General features: G+C 36.7%; 5 protein-coding genes and 1 non-coding gene across 6 annotated transcripts; 2 read left to right on the forward strand and 4 right to left on the reverse strand.

Moving 5' to 3' along the window:
- Positions 1-735: 735 nt before the first annotated feature.
- CBG25113 lies at positions 736-847 on the reverse strand. The gene has a single exon (XR_006672583.1). It is a non-coding gene; the product is annotated as an RNA transcript CBG25113 (non-coding RNA).
- Positions 848-1991: 1144 nt separating this feature from the next.
- On the forward strand, positions 1992-2941 carry CBG26802 (the record flags this gene model as incomplete). The annotated part of the gene is made up of 3 exons (XM_045239370.1): positions 1992-2085; positions 2250-2317; positions 2426-2941. The coding sequence occupies 3 exons, from the start codon at positions 1992-1994 to the stop codon at positions 2939-2941; spliced, it is 678 nt and encodes a 225-aa protein (XP_045099210.1).
- A 1542-nt stretch (positions 2942-4483) lies between these two features.
- CBG26803 lies at positions 4484-4974 on the forward strand (the record flags this gene model as incomplete). Its single annotated transcript, XM_045239371.1, has 2 exons — positions 4484-4642; positions 4900-4974. The coding sequence occupies 2 exons, from the start codon at positions 4484-4486 to the stop codon at positions 4972-4974; spliced, it is 234 nt and encodes a 77-aa protein (XP_045099211.1).
- A 1083-nt stretch (positions 4975-6057) lies between these two features.
- CBG11796 lies at positions 6058-7781 on the reverse strand (the record flags this gene model as incomplete). Its single annotated transcript, XM_002648732.1, has 5 exons — positions 6058-6364; positions 6413-6782; positions 7100-7352; positions 7401-7485; positions 7537-7781. 5 exons carry the CDS (start codon positions 7779-7781, stop codon positions 6058-6060), a joined length of 1260 nt encoding a protein of 419 aa, XP_002648778.1.
- A 953-nt stretch (positions 7782-8734) lies between these two features.
- CBG11797 lies at positions 8735-11831 on the reverse strand (the record flags this gene model as incomplete). Its single annotated transcript, XM_002648733.1, has 2 exons — positions 8735-8878; positions 11664-11831. 2 exons carry the CDS (start codon positions 11829-11831, stop codon positions 8735-8737), a joined length of 312 nt encoding a protein of 103 aa, XP_002648779.1.
- Positions 11832-14535: 2704 nt separating this feature from the next.
- On the reverse strand, positions 14536-14889 carry CBG11798 (the record flags this gene model as incomplete). Its single annotated transcript, XM_002648734.2, has 1 exon — positions 14536-14889. One exon carries the CDS (start codon positions 14887-14889, stop codon positions 14536-14538), a length of 354 nt encoding a protein of 117 aa, XP_002648780.2.
- Between the last annotated feature and the right edge of the window lie 513 nt (positions 14890-15402).

Genomic DNA, 15402 nt, shown 5'->3' on the forward strand with positions numbered 1-15402 from the left:
GGCTACTACGGTGTCCCGTTTAATGGTTGACAAAACTTTGAAAGCTCTAAGATGAACCTAGAGGATTGGGATCACGTGTAGGATTTCGGAACAAACGATAGGCTGGCTGTCAGGAAATGAGCAATTTTGAGCTCACTTATTCCCTTTCATATGCAATGTATCGAAAATATTTCAACTTATGAAATGTTCGACACAATATCATTATTATTTTAACAGTTGACAATAGTTTGATAGCTCTCATATGTACCTAGATAATTGAGAGATATGAATTTTTCTAGGACCTCGGAATCATTTGAAAATTCATTATTCATTGTAAATTTTTCATTAAAGTCCTCATAAAATGCAGAGTGAGCACCCATAGTTTACAAAAAACAGGATGTCCATCCAAAATTAGTCTCTTTGTCCTTCTTTTTTTTTAATAAAAAATATTCTGGGTTGCCCTAGAAAAATTTGATTCATCAAGTTTTTGTTCGGAAGTGATCGCGAATAAACAGAAGTTCCAAAACCAAACCGATCACAAGAAAGTCTTCCTTTCCTGAAAATTTCCAAATTTTCAAGTTGTCTGAGAGAATCGAACATATCACCTTTTTCCTGCCAGAAACACAATTTTACGATAATCAGCTGCTGAATTTCTATTCACATTTCGAACTTCTATTCTCCATCTGAAAGTCAAGAATAGTCCCTCTTTTCAGTGGGATCAAACAATCCACTTTATTTTCTACTTAATTTAGTTCATTGCCTCGCCGGATAACCCCAGTGAAGCGGATCCAAAAATTAGATTAGTGTTCGAACACATTCTTTCGAATGGTCGGAACTCCAGCGTACCTTGAGTAACTGGGTTAAAACCGACGATAACAGCAAGACGACGCCTCTTATGTATTTCTATGTACCGACATCAATCGAGGTCCGCGTCGGCCACAAGAGAGCGCGCGTTTGAATAGACGCAGACATGCGAGGTAGTGTGAAGAGACGGCAGACGAGGAAAGAAAAGGGAGAAGTAGTGGAGTGGGAGAAAAGGGGGAAGGGAGAGAAGGAAATCAAAATACAAGGAGAAAATCAAAATACAAGGCACGTTACGTGCCTTGTATTTTTGAGGCACGTAAAAAATAAAAAAAAAACTTTAATCTTTTGAACACTGCGTTTTTATTCTGTTCCGTTTGCAAATAATTTATTTCCAAATAAAATGAACCAAACCAATCCTTAATTTCATAATTGTTGGTTTTTTTTTAATTTTATGATTTTTAGAAGAGAAATTCAGAAATTTGAAAATTGGAATGCAATTTTATAATTTTTGAACACTGCGTTTTCATTCTGTTCCGTTTCCAAATAATTTATTCTTGAATAAAATGAACTAAATCATTCCTTAATTTTAAAGTTGTTGGTTTTTTTTGAATTTTATGATTTTTAGAAAAATTTTATGATTTTTAGAAGAATTTTATGATTGTTAGATCGATTTTTGCTTATCGCTGGGTGTTACAAAGGAATTCAGAGGAATTCAAATGTCGCCGACGAGTTTTTCTGGTGAAATTATCGATGTTTCTCCGAAAAAGAAGATTTCTTTTAGATTTTATCGATTTTTCGCTGAAGAAATAGCTGTTTTGCAAGGAAAAGCCTTGCTGGACAGTGTAATTTGGTGTCGCCAAGGAGCTTTGGTTGATTTCATCGATTTTCGCTGCTAGAAAACAAGTGTTAAGCTTTGTTTTGTGTCGGAATCTGTTGGCGGAAGCTAGTTATCGATTATTTTCACCGAAAATAATTTTCAACTCGATTTTGCTGAATTTTCGTCTGTAATATCGCTCGTTTCTTCAATTTTCGTCTTTTTTCGTCAATTTCTCTTTGGTTTTCCGCTGTAACACCGAGAAATTCAATTTTTTGCAGAAAAATTGGCGCAACTGGATTCGGACGACGATGAACAACATCGGAAGGAGACCGAAGGCCGCTCAGATGACTAGAAGTCGATCGAATCCGCCACTTGGATGGAACTCGACGAGATGAAGCTGCTCGAGGAACGAGAGGTGAGACTTGCGAAGAATAACGAAATTGAAGCGAAATTTCGTGCAGAAATCAAGCAGAAAACTAGTTTGAGTGAGCATAGTATCACAAAACTGGGGAATATCGTTTTCGAATTAATTGTTGAAAAAGAAGAGCTAATTGATGACCGAGAAGAGCTGATCGCAAAGTACATAAAATTCGTCGAAAATCTGCAAAAAGAAGCGGAAAAATCACAGAATGATGCTGAAAATTTGCAGAGCTCGTCAACTGCGTCGCCACCGCCACCGATGGAAATCAAGGAGGGCAAGGGTCATCAACAGACTTGGTACGATTTTTGCAAGAGAATGAAATCGATTCTGTCAAAGAGCTACAAGAAAAGCTGACAGAATTGAGTAAATTGAAGCGAGAAATTAATATTTTTCGCAATTTGCAGCAGAAACGTGAGAGAATCGCCGCCGCATCGTCGTCAGAGTCAAATGAAGAGCCAAAACCGGATTCGAGCATCGTCAAGTCTCTCCGATCAAAAGTTAAGGATTTGGAGCAAGACAAAGAGCGACTCGAAGAAGAAAATCAATCGCTGAAAGCAATTTCTTCCGGGAAGAAGATGTTGGGAAGGATTGAGGGCGGAAATTTGAGTCAGTCGAAGGAAAATGAGGAATTCCAGCGTCAGGATGGAGGTCGGACAAGAAGGAAGTTTTCCGGAAGCAAGAAGTCAATTGAAGCAAGAATGCCAGGTGAGTATTACTTGGAAAAAGAGAAAGCGCGTGAGAATGTGCACAACGAGACGATGAATGGGATTTTGCCTGAGTATGGGGGAGAAGAACAGAAGTTCTTCGCTAAGCCGCATTATCAGTCAAGTTGGAATATGGGTAGATCGTCGGAGATGGCAATGTTTGCGATGATGCAACAGATGAGAACTGAAGATCGTTTACCAGAACGTTCGTGTTAATTACAAGAGGGCTTTAGAAAAATACTGAATTCATGTGATGCTGACATTCTTATTAAAAATAATTCGAAATTGATTTTTATCAAAAGTATGTCCTAAAGAGGATTTCAAAATAATCAAAGGATTACAGAAGACAAACAATTTGGAAGGTACATTCATTTGAGCTTTATGTTTATCAGCTAGAAAATATATGGGAAATCATTGAGAACTTTCTGAGCAATAAAAGTTATTTCGAATGTATCTTTGATTTTTCAAACGTGCTGCTCCCTTCAAGAATGCCCGAGTACAGTGAAATCATAGAGACGCAGATGAAAAACGTTATGTTCGAATGTATGTATCTTCCAAATTTCTGTCTTCTGTAATCCTTTGATGGGTTAGAAATCCCGTTTGAGACATCCTTATTCTTTTTTCTGTCGATTCCCTCTCTTCATTAGCCCTCTTACTTGAATATCATACCACGTCACTGTAGTCTTTTGTTCGATTTCTTCCCCTCCTCCCCATTAGACATGTCTGCTCAGCAACTAATCGACAGCAGATGGCAAAATGCGAGAGTACAGTGAAATCATGAAGACGCAGATCATTGTCTCTTCTTTTGCTGTCGTGTCTTCTCAACAGAGGACACAGCTGACCTGTCTGGTCGTGATGTAGACAGAACATAGAAAGAATGTAGACACACAGAACGTTAGCCATGCCCACACCGCCGTCTCTCTTCTTTCTTCTCATTTTATTCATTCTTCTTTTTCTGGCACAGTGTGTATGGGCCTCTATATTCTAATGTTTTTCCCAGAAACCCTGTGAATGAATGGGTTCGGGAAGAACACTTTATTTTTCCGAATTTCTATTATTCTTACTCTATCCAGAAAATCCTGAAGTGAATGGATTTGGAAAGAGTAATTTTCTAGTATTTTTCTGACTATTATTTTTACTATTTTTTGAGCTGTGAGCAGTTAAAGGTGAGAACAAACTTCTTCAATAGTTTTAATGTTTCGAAAATATAACAAAAATGATTGTATCGGTGGGACATTACACTCATTGAAAAAATTAGTTGTTTTCATTTCAAGTAGTAAATTGCGTAAATATATGACCGTGAATTTCTTTTCGGGTTCATAATTTTTCCAAAAGTCCGTGAATTCATTCGTTCCTGAAATGTTATGTTTCCCCAGGTAGAGTACCGGTCAATAAGACATACAACAACATATTTATATGTTTTTTGGGTATTTTGATTTCCAGGAACATCAAATAGTGCTAAGAACCAAAAGAAACAAGAAGCCAGAAAAGTTTTTGAAGAAAAAGAAAAAATGGAGTCCAAGTTGAAGTTCAAGGATGCTCAGATCCAGGGCCTGTTCGCGACGTCAACTCTTCATCGGAGAATGAAAGAAGATCCAGAAACCTCGAAACCTCGAGAAGGCGGCTCGTGATCAGCAAAAAATGAAGTGGGACACAGAGAAAAAAGAAATGGATCAGTTGGCAGAGAAGATCTTTGTTCAAATATAAAAAAGGAACGATCTTTCCGAATCTCTGAAGAAGGAGAGGGACACTTTAAGAATGGAGAGAGATGCTGAAAACGAGGCAAAGGACGAATTGAAGAAGACGATGGAAAATGATTGGAGGCTCAAAAAGCCGCTCTGGAAGCCCAAGTCCGAGAATCGCAGGCTTTCATGGTGCAGTCCCAACATCTTGCTCAACAACTGCCCAAAAGCCAAGGTTTGAAATAAATTCGTTTTGTCTTTCTCGAACAATTTCAATTTTTAGCTCCACCTGCTTCTCTTTTTCCAACAGCTCGTCCTGGAATGTCAGATGGGCTAGAAGAAGGTAAATCTCAATTTTCACGTTTTTGGATCCATAATTATTTTATATTCAGAACCATCGACTTCACCTATTTGAAAAGTTGTTATTTATGATTTTTATTCAGAAAACTGATTTTCTATGTTATTTCTATTTGAAAACCAGCAAATTTTCAGGTTCATCAACCTCCAGCCAAACCAATAAAAGCGGCAAAAGAAAATGCCAAAGAAGAGGAGACCCTCTGGATGTGACCGAGCCGCCAGCTCGCCGACAATAGGCAAAAGTTAACTGTGAGTGATCATTTCGAATGTGTACAGATGACAATGAACAATTGTGTTATTTCAGACCGTGGAGCTCAAAGACGACAAGAACCTTCAAAAAAGAGAAAGTGATGGGGAAAAGGTTAGAGAATTTAGGGCTTCCCATTAGAAAATGTATTTTTAAAAAATCAATTCACCCTTTTCTAACAACTAAACATTTCAGATCTCGCTGCTCCTCTTCTTCCAACAGCTTGTCCAAAATACTTGGAAAATTTTATGATGTTCTTAAAACAAAGTGATATTGCTGAAAATGAAGTTTGAAATGAAGATTTGAATGATGCACAGTAACTCGATGGGGAATGAACAAAAACTATATGACGCATGCCTAATGAAAGTCAAAATTTAATTTAAAAAGTTTTTTTTTTTTAACTGAAGATATTTGAAAAAAATTGTGATGTGAAATATCGATTTTTCAGGCTGAAACGTAGACTAGTATATTGTATAGTAACCCAACAAAAGATGAGAAGAAACTTTATAACCAAGACTACATCGAGGAGGCAAATTGGGTTCGAAAGATTTAAAATCGAAAATGAATTAGGTTTTAAAAAACTGCGACGATATATCTCAATTTTTGTTACCGAAACTGAAATACGGAAAAAATTACGCATTTCCGAAACGCAAAATCGGTAGTAATAATAAACATTTCCGAAATTGATTTATGCGAATACGAATGTGCTGGCAGCAAATGATAGCTGTAAGACAACATTTTCAAAACCTTGTTTAGTTTCCAAATTTCAATTTTGGAAAACCCGGAGAATCATACATTTCTATTTATTTTGCTTCAAATAGTTTTTGTCAGAATGAAAGCTTATTCACCAAGATAAAGTGGTATTCTGATAAAATTATATAGCTTTTAACGAGGATAATCTGTTATTACTGTAATTAGGCGACATTAGGGACAAAAAAGATTATTGAACATAATGAGAGGGGAAAATATTAAAGGGTATGTGTGAAGTGATAAGAATGTGACAGTTATTGAAACTGTTGTCTTCAATTAAAAATGTTGATGATAGTTCAGTAAAAATTGTCATCTGATTCGTATTCTGACAAGATCTCAGCCTCCTGTTGATGTGTAATGGGCCCATTGATGGTTTCAACTTGAGTGGTTGCTTGACGATGACGATCACGTCGACGAGCATTCATGAAGAAGTTTTCCACTGTTTCAATACTGATTTCAAGATAATCAGCAAGCTTTTGGTGCATTTCACGGGTTGGGCGTTGCGTAATTTTATAGACTGATTGAAGTGTCTGTTTCTGATGGGTAGTAAAAACAAAACGAGCAACTTTGGCAGCTGGATCACTCTCATCGGAATTCATACGTCTGAAATTTCATGATTAAATTGAACTGAAATAAAATAAATCTTTTTACCTCTTTCGTGCTCCACTTGGAACCGGCGTTGGTGGAAGCAACCCTTGAGCTTCAGCAGCTTCTTCTGGTGACATATCCAGAATGCTGAGCCTTGCTGTGAGTGGTTGCTGCAACCACTTGTGCATTCGACGAAATGTTTCTTGTCCGGATTTCAGCATATTCCATGGTTTGGGTTTACGGAGCAAGTCAGAAAGAGTTCCCTGACTGCGACACAATATTCTCTCGGCGAAGGTTTTCTGTGGGATGTGATGGGTCTTCAATTCGTTGACTATTCTCATGGCTACATCTTTTGTATCGATTTCTTCCTCAACTTCAGAATCATGAAGATCTTTTTGAGGAGCTTGACGAGATTTTTTCACTCTTTTGGGTTCTGAAAAATTGGTATGCTAAAAGAGGTTGAAGTGTCATATTTTTTAACGTTTTTTATTGATTCGTGAACACATTTTCTGGCGCTAAAATGAATTACTAGACTAATTTCCCATTGCCTAGGTCCCCGAAGTCTGATCCTTGGGTATGCAGCGCAACTTTTTGGCATAGCCCTTCCACAGCCCAACAATGTACCACGTAATCTACGTAAAAATGTACTTCTGATCCCTAATTTCCTTGGAGAACCCACTGTTATTCAGATAGACCCGGCCGGCTGGCTGTTGTATTCTTACTCGTTCAATCTGCCCGAATCCCACTTACTTTGCTTAGACAGTGTCTTCATGGAATCGAGTTGGTTTTCTTGATAGCCATAGTTTGGAGATATCCGGACCGAATCACCTCGTTCAACGTCTTCGATATCGATTTGCTGATGTTGTATTATTGATTTTCCACCGAAATTGACCATGTCTTGTTGTGAGAGATTTCCATTCTGTTTAGCATTTTCGAGATCGCTGGATCCATCTATGTTCAGGTGACTGTCTCCAAAACACCTCTCTTCGGCGATAAGGTTTTTCTGAAATCAACATTCGTTATTCGTCAGCGTTCATTGGATAATTCAAACCTCAATTTTTGTTTTTTTAACGTAGAATTGCTGATTGATGGTCATAGAAGATAGAACACCGTGTGTAGGCAAATCGGTCTCAGCTCTAAAAATGAGGAAAGTTTTGAGACTTGATTCTTAAATTTTCGGAACTTACTCTGATTCGTAGACGATGTTCATATGAAGAGAAGAATCTGAATCGACTGGCTCCCAAGAACTAAAATCTAGCACATCGCTCGTTGGAGTAGTCTTGGTAGAAGATTCTGGACTACTCTCCTTCGGACTGTCTGGGAAGTCCAAAAAGTCGTCTGGCAGTTCTTCTTGAGGTGGTCCATATTTATTGATGTATGTATTGGAAGGATCAACTTGTAGATAGTCGACGTACTTTCCATGCATTCCCATTCTGGCTGTTCTGAAAAAAGTTTGATTAGGAATAAGAAACGTCGATGACGGTGAATTGAGAGTCAGAAAGGAGAACGACTGAGACGTGACCAACATAAAGAAATGATTAAGACGGGGCAAGTGACCTGACAATTAGCACAACAGCCCATAATAGAAGAGGTATCTCGTTTGGTTGACATGTTATTCTCCTGGGAAACTGGAGACGTTGTTGGAGACTATGTATATGCGCACCTATTGCGGAATGGCCATGAAAACAATAAAAACAATTTCAAAAGTGATTTCATTGAGTAAATTGATAATCAAATAGACTACTGGTAACGTTTCAATTTCTGACTGTTCCATTCATTAATTTAACGATGGATTAGAAAGAAAAAGTTGCTGTAATTGTTTGAGGACGATTAACATGAGGGAATGAGCATTCTCTTCCTTTTGCTGCCCTTTTTTAATGAACACGTATCGTGTCGATTACGAAGAACTGAGAGCCAGACAAATGGGTATGAAAATATGAGAGAAAGAAAAACGACTGAGACCTGACCAACATAAAGAAATGATCAAGGCGGGACAAGTGACCTTCCAATTAGAACAAAAATCAATAATACAAGAGGTATCTCATGTGGATGACATGATATGCTCCTGGGAAACTGGAAACGTTATTGGAGAGTATGTATTGGCGCACATATAGATTGACGGAATCTCCTTGGCATGTAGCAGAGGCTATGTCGATGTCGTCACAAGAAGTGTTTGCGGACAAGTGATTTTCTGAATATATAAGAAATAGGCGCTTTTATCCTGCCTCACTATATATTCACAGAAAGCATATTGTCAGTCATAGTATTTATTAAAATTCAATTTTAAAGAAAACATTGGGAAATAGAAAACAGGTTTACAGCTTAACAAAGGAGTTATAATGCAAGATGTAGTTTTGATTAAACGGGAAACTTCAAAAATTGAGATCATTTTTTTATCACAGAGAAGACCGCCATCGCTCCAACGACCAGTCCAAGCGTCCATGAGTTAGCCGGGAACATTCCATTCATGAAATCTCTGCGAAATCTTTCTCTTCTGGTCATAACTAACAGAGACGCCGTCGTGAGTGACTGGAAAAAAAAAATTTTGTCGAAATTCTGTCTTTTGAGTAGCTGAACTTATAGGCACACCTTTGGAGGTAAAAAATTGTCAGTGTTTGTTTTAGAAAACTAATGGGAACCAGACAGCCCAATTGCTTTCAAGGCAATCTACTGAACAAATCACTAGGGAAGGTTGTAATTGTGTTCTGGAAGTTTGATATGAGTCCTATTTCATTTGAAAGCTGAGAATGGGACATTTTCAAATAAGTATTCTGTTTTTGCTTAAAAGCTACCAGTTTCGAGAAAATCATGTTTCAAATTGAGCTCAAATTTGGATCTAGATTGTAGGAACGGAGAGACGCAGCGAAAAGAGGTGTAGGGGCGAGGAGAGATCAACGGTATGTAACCGGTTGTAGGTTCGATTCCTCTTCCCGTAATATTTTTAATGCCATTTTCGGTTTTTGTGGTGATATTCGAAATGTTATTATATTAAAAATTATTTTTTGGATATTTACTGGTTCAACTTTCTGTCAAGCTTCGAAAAACAGATAGGCCATAGTTTTCGGAAATTTATTGAAGCAATACTTCAAATCTTTCTTCAGTTCTTCATTTCAAAATCCATCAGATTTGTTTGTCATTGGGGTTGCACAGTCATTAATAAATGAGACAAATTTTAAATCTATCTTTTTTTCAAGTTTTGAATGCTATTGGGTGAATATCGAGGGAATATAAATTCGATGATGTTCGAAAAAATTTTAAAGTTCTCAATTCCGAAAAGATAAAGTTTCCAAATCTTGCGAGAAGACTCATTTTAGCAAATTTGAAAAATTTGGGAGAAATTGTTTGAAAATGCCGAGAGGTACCCCATGGACATTTTTCTTCAATAATTTTTTTTTTGGAAAACGAGAAAATTTTTTCAGATTATAGAGAAACATTTGAATTTGTAATTACGATCAAAAAACTTCCAAAATCTTTCACCAACCATCAAATTTCTTTCACTCAAAAATCAAAGAGTAGTTCAATACAGGGTGGGCTAAAGTTTGGCAAAAAAGCTTGACATAAGCTGGTGCGCGCCGGCACACTTTTCCGGTTTTGCTTTTATGTACATACTCTTCGCCAGCCTCTTCATTAGTAAATGTGCAAATTTTCATGTTCCTACCTCAATTTTTGCGAAAATGGCACTATTTTCTGTACGCCCTTTTGATGTTTTTTCTGAACTACTGGCACGCGTTTGACCACCGCGTTCATTGATGAGACACTGTCCAGCTTATATTAGAGGCAAAATTCAATCCTGACAATTGTCATGTATAGGTACAATGCCCTTGGCTTTCTAACAATAATGGTACGCTAATTTTCTGGGAAGCCAACCCTCAGCAAACTATGACACTTGGAGGAATCACTTCAAATGGGGGAAACTCGCTGTTTTTCGTGGAGCCAGATGTGCAAGTGTACCAAGAATACTTCTTTTAGTAAAAATCATACTACAGAAATCAGTATATAACTTTGGATATCAAAATTAGCTTTCCCAAAAAGATGTACCGCCTGCTGGCGAAGCAAAAAATGTTCAGCAGTGGTGCCAAGCTTCAAAGTCTCAAAGTCTCAAAGTCTCAAATGAGATCCCCGGAAAAGGATGACCTGTTTCTTGTCAGATCACGATCCGATTGCGGTTTCCGCACATGAACTCTTTGAACATATGTTCAACTTTGTTTTGACCAGGTTTTTGATGGTCTCAAAAGGTCTCTCAAGACATTCCGGCTCTTTCTGACAATGGGGGGGGGGGGGGGCCCATGGGAAAAGGGGGGGGGTCAAGTGGAAAAATGTAAACTAAGTTAAGATATACCAATTTTTTCAAGTTTTCCGGATGTTTCTTTGAAAATTTCGTACTTTGCGCTTGTTTCCACAAAAACTTGTAACTTTGAAAAATTTCAGTTTTGGCCGGTTTTTTGCATGAACAACACTATTTTGGTAATTTAAACTGTGTAAGTTAAAGTTATTCAGCTAGTTTTAGATTTTTTTTAGGCTTAGTAACAAAAAAATAGACAAAAAATGTGAATAAATGACATAAACTCAAATTTTCAAAAAATTATGAAAAATGTTCAAAGTTCGAAATTGAAATGGAAACAGTCACAAAACATGAAAAATTGGTAAAATTCAACTAAGGCATAATTTTTCTACTTGGTATATCTTAACTTAGTCCACATTTTTCCACTTGACCCCCCCCCCTTTTGACTTGGGCCCCCCCCTTTTCTCATGGGCCCCCCTTGTCATAAAGAGGCGACATTCCTCGGGCGGAATGGGACCATATGTCGGCAGACCATCCCGTCCAGCATAAATGTTACTCGAAGAAGTTGAGTCCCGCCATCAGAAACAAAACTGCCTGAAGCATACAACTATAATTGAGTTTTGTTACAAATCTCGTGGTCTCTCTCATCGTTTCCCCTTCAGTTCTTGCTTGGGGGTGCGTTCACACTGGTGACGCTTCCATTTGTTTTAACTCACCTTTAATAAGTTGATTTATTGTTGATTCAATAAATAGTGTTTTATAGGAATTCTGTGTTTTAGTGTCTTCTAGTCTTCAGGTTACACAGGTCTCTTTGAGTGCATAGAGGTTCTGTGAGTGCATAGCGTTTGTCTGTGTCTCTCACTCTCTCTGCATCTCGTTGTTTTCAATAGTGTCTTTTAGCAGTTAGTGTTTCTGGAGGTCTTTCAGTTACATTACTTTCAGAATGAATTTCATTCCTCAGAAAATTGATTCTTGACGGAGCCCTTCGAACCATAGATTTTTGAAAACATTTCTCATTGATTCCGATCGAACGATGGCTGATCTTTTTGGCTTCATTTTTCTGCATTTGTTGACGCATACGAATATTCCAAGAGTCAGGCACCAAATGACCAGCATCACCAAATAAATTGCTCCAACAATCGACTGATCGTCATTTGGAGATGAGAATGGTTTATGGAGACCGCCGGGGAAATATATCATTCTGATGTTCTGAAATCACAAGATTCTGGACGTTTTTTTGCTAAATACTTGAAAAACAGGGCCTGAATTGATGACTTTACAGTGATATATTGACTTAAAAATGCAAGAATTCGAAGGTTTTTAAAAAGACGGTAACACTTTAAAAACCGAAAGTTTAACGACCTGCCAAAGATTCCAAGAAGATGTCAACATACATAGTTCATCATAATATCAAAAATGTTCTGTCATCTGACTCATCTTTGCAATCTCCAACAATAATTGAGTTAATTTATTTCTCAATTAACAGTGTAGGGCCCTTTTATTACATGTTTCGCAGTAGATTCACTCACCATAATATATGTTTTTTTCTTAGAAAAGATTCAAGAAATTTTTTGATAGCGAAATTCTGTTTTGAAGTAAAAATTTTGAAAAAATAAAGTTTTTCTCCGAGCCCCTTGAAAATGGTAACTCGGCAACCTACCTAGAAACAGGCATAAAAAGAACTTTACGACTTGTTTTGATGCAAAAACGACAAATTTTGTATTTGAAATTTTTCGATGGACTTCTGTGCGTACATGAGAACGTTTTTCAGATACAGGTGAGATTTTGCTCATAATTTGTAAAAAAGTAGTTTTGAACCTTTTGAAAACGGATTCAGCAAAATTCTTGTTCTCGAAAAACTATATTTCTGATTACGGATTACGCATGTGAAGAGGGTAGAATTGGAAAAATTCAAGGGTTAAAAAGCCAAATTCTTTGAAACTGTTCCCGATTGCTCTTCAGGCGTCTTTTTTGAATTTCCATGAAAAAGCGCGAGAATACTTGGTTGATCAACGATAGTTGCCTCGCTTCGTAAAACGAAAAAATCAGGAATTAATTGTGAATCAAAAAATTCTGGTACGATTCTATTTCGGATGTCCCAAGCAGAAATAAAAATTCGGAAAGAATAAATTTATCCCAAATATTAGAAATACATTTCAAATGTTTCAATATTTCTGTAGTTTTGAAAACAGCCCTAAACTTCAAATTTTTGTTTCTTGATTTTTAAAACATTGTCAATATTTAGTATTTGTTCGAAAGTTCTGAACATCATTAAAAATATCAGTTTTAATATTCAAAAATCATTTGAATTTCTTAACATTTTTTCCAAAGTTTGAAAATCCAACAAAACTCTGAATTCAAGAGAAATATCTCAAAACTCTGAAACATTTAAAAATTCAAAATTCAGTACAAAAATGTAGTATTACAATTTGAAATTCAGAAAACCCTGGTTTTTTCTTTTCAAATACAAAATTTGTCGTTTTTGCATCAAAACAAGTCGTAAAGTTCTTTTTATGCCTGTTTCTAGGTGGGTTGCCGAGTTACCATTTTCAAGGGGCTCGGAGAAAAACTTTATTTTTTCAAAATTTTTACTTCAAAACAGAATTTCGCTATCAAAATATTTCTTGAATCTTTTCTAAGAAAAAAACATATATTATGGTGAGTGAATCTACTGCGAAACATGTAATAAAAGGGCCCTACACTGTTAATTGGGAAATAAATTAACTCAATTATTGTTGGAGATTGCAAAGATGAGTCAGATGACAGAACATTTTTGATATTATGATGAACTATGTATGTTGACATCTTCTTGGAATCTTTGGCAGGTCGTTAAACTTTCGGTTTTTAAAGTGTTACCGTCTTTTTAAAAACCTTCGAATTCTTGCATTTTTAAGTCAATATATCACTGTAAAGTCATCAATTCAGGCCCTGTTTTTCAAGTATTTAGCAAAAAAACGTCCAGAATTTTGTGATTTCAGAACATCAGAATGATATATTTCCCCGGCGGTCTCCATAAACCATTCTCATCTCCAAATGACGATCAGTCGATTGTGGGAGCAATTTATCTGATGATGTTGGTTATTTGGTGCCTGACTCTTGGAATATACGGTGTAGATTGAAAGAAAGCGGCATTCTCACGAACGACAAGAAGTAGGAATGAGGCAAAATATGAGAAGCAAGTTTGTGAGATACCCTATCCAAAAAAAACACCCGCCAAGAAAAACCATCCCACTGACCAGATATCAATTCTCGAAATTAAGCATTCAAAATCGGAAAAAAAAAACTTTTGCATCAACATAATAAATACGAGCAAGATTTGAATTGTAGTTGTTGTAGGGAAGATGGAAGATGGTACCTGTCTGGAGACGTCAGGAACTGTTCAAAGAAAAATCGGTAAGGGAACTCGAAAAGACGTTACAAAGGCAACGTTGCCCGCAATTTCAGATCACAGACTTGAGAAATGCGCTTATTTCTCATTGTCAAGTAGGTTGACTGCCGCTTTCGGTGCGAGAGGTTTCTGGATCTATCCCTTGTTTGGCCCGTTTTTGTTTTCCACGTTTTGTTCAAGTGGAGATTATGAAGAAAATTTTGAGAAAGAATATAAACCAAGGATCTGAAGAATCCAAGAATCGTATTGGAAAATCAATAACTGATTTCAATCTATCAGAAAAAAGAAAGAAGTTACTAATCATTGGTCATTTGAACTAACAAAAAAATTGAAAATTTACACGCGGTCAGCCGCGGTTGTCTGTCATTTTGCATTGCCTCGATTCTTGTCAAATTTCAGATCAGCCAATCACTTCAAAAATTAAATAGAATTTCAAAAATTAAATAGAAAAATAGATTTATTCAAAAGATGACATGGCTGAATAAATAGAACATTATTCAGAATGAATTTCATTCCTCAGAAAATTGATTCTTGACTAATGTTTAAAGCAACATGTCCAATCTCATCGATGTGACCGTGCTCCAAATTGGTAAGCACGTCACTTTCATCAGCATTGCATTCCTCAGGAATCTCGGTTCCCGGCCTTTGGAGCCCTTCGAACCATAGATTTTTGAGAACATTTCTCATTGATTCCGATCGAACGATGGCTGATCTTTTTGGCTTCATTTTTCTGCATTTCTTGACGCATACGAATATTCCAAGAGTCAGGCACCAAATGACCAGCATCACCAAATAAATTGATCCAACAATCGACTGATCATCATTTGGAGAAGAGAACGGTTTATGGAGCCCGCCAGGGGAGTGTATCATTTTGATGTTCTGAAATCACAAGATTCTGACCACCTCTGTGTTGAATATTTGATAAAAAAGGGCCTGAATTGATGACTTTACAGTGATATATTGACTTAAAAATGCAAGAATTCGAAGGTTTTCAAAAAGACGGTAACACTTTAAAAACCGAAAGTTTAACGACCTGCCAAAGATTCCAAAAAGATGTCAACATACATAGTTCATCAGAATATCGAAAATGTTTTGTCATTTGACACATCTTTGAAATCACGCACAAGAAATGAGATAATTTAATTCAAACTTAACAGAGTGGGGCCCTACTATCACATGTTTAACAGTAATTTAACTCACCATATTATTTTTTGTTCCTTAGAAACTATTCAAAAAATTTTTGAATAGCCAAATTTCGTTTTGAAGGGAAAATTTTGTAAAAATGAAGTTTTCCTCCGAGCGCCTTGAAAAAGGTAACTCGGCAACCTACCTAGAAACAGGCATAAAAAGAACTTTACGACGTGTTCAACGTGAAAATGACAA

Source organism: Caenorhabditis briggsae (genome assembly GCF_000004555.2).
Source record: "Caenorhabditis briggsae complete genome, chrX, whole genome shotgun sequence".
Lineage (NCBI taxonomy): Eukaryota > Metazoa > Nematoda > Chromadorea > Rhabditida > Rhabditidae > Caenorhabditis > Caenorhabditis briggsae.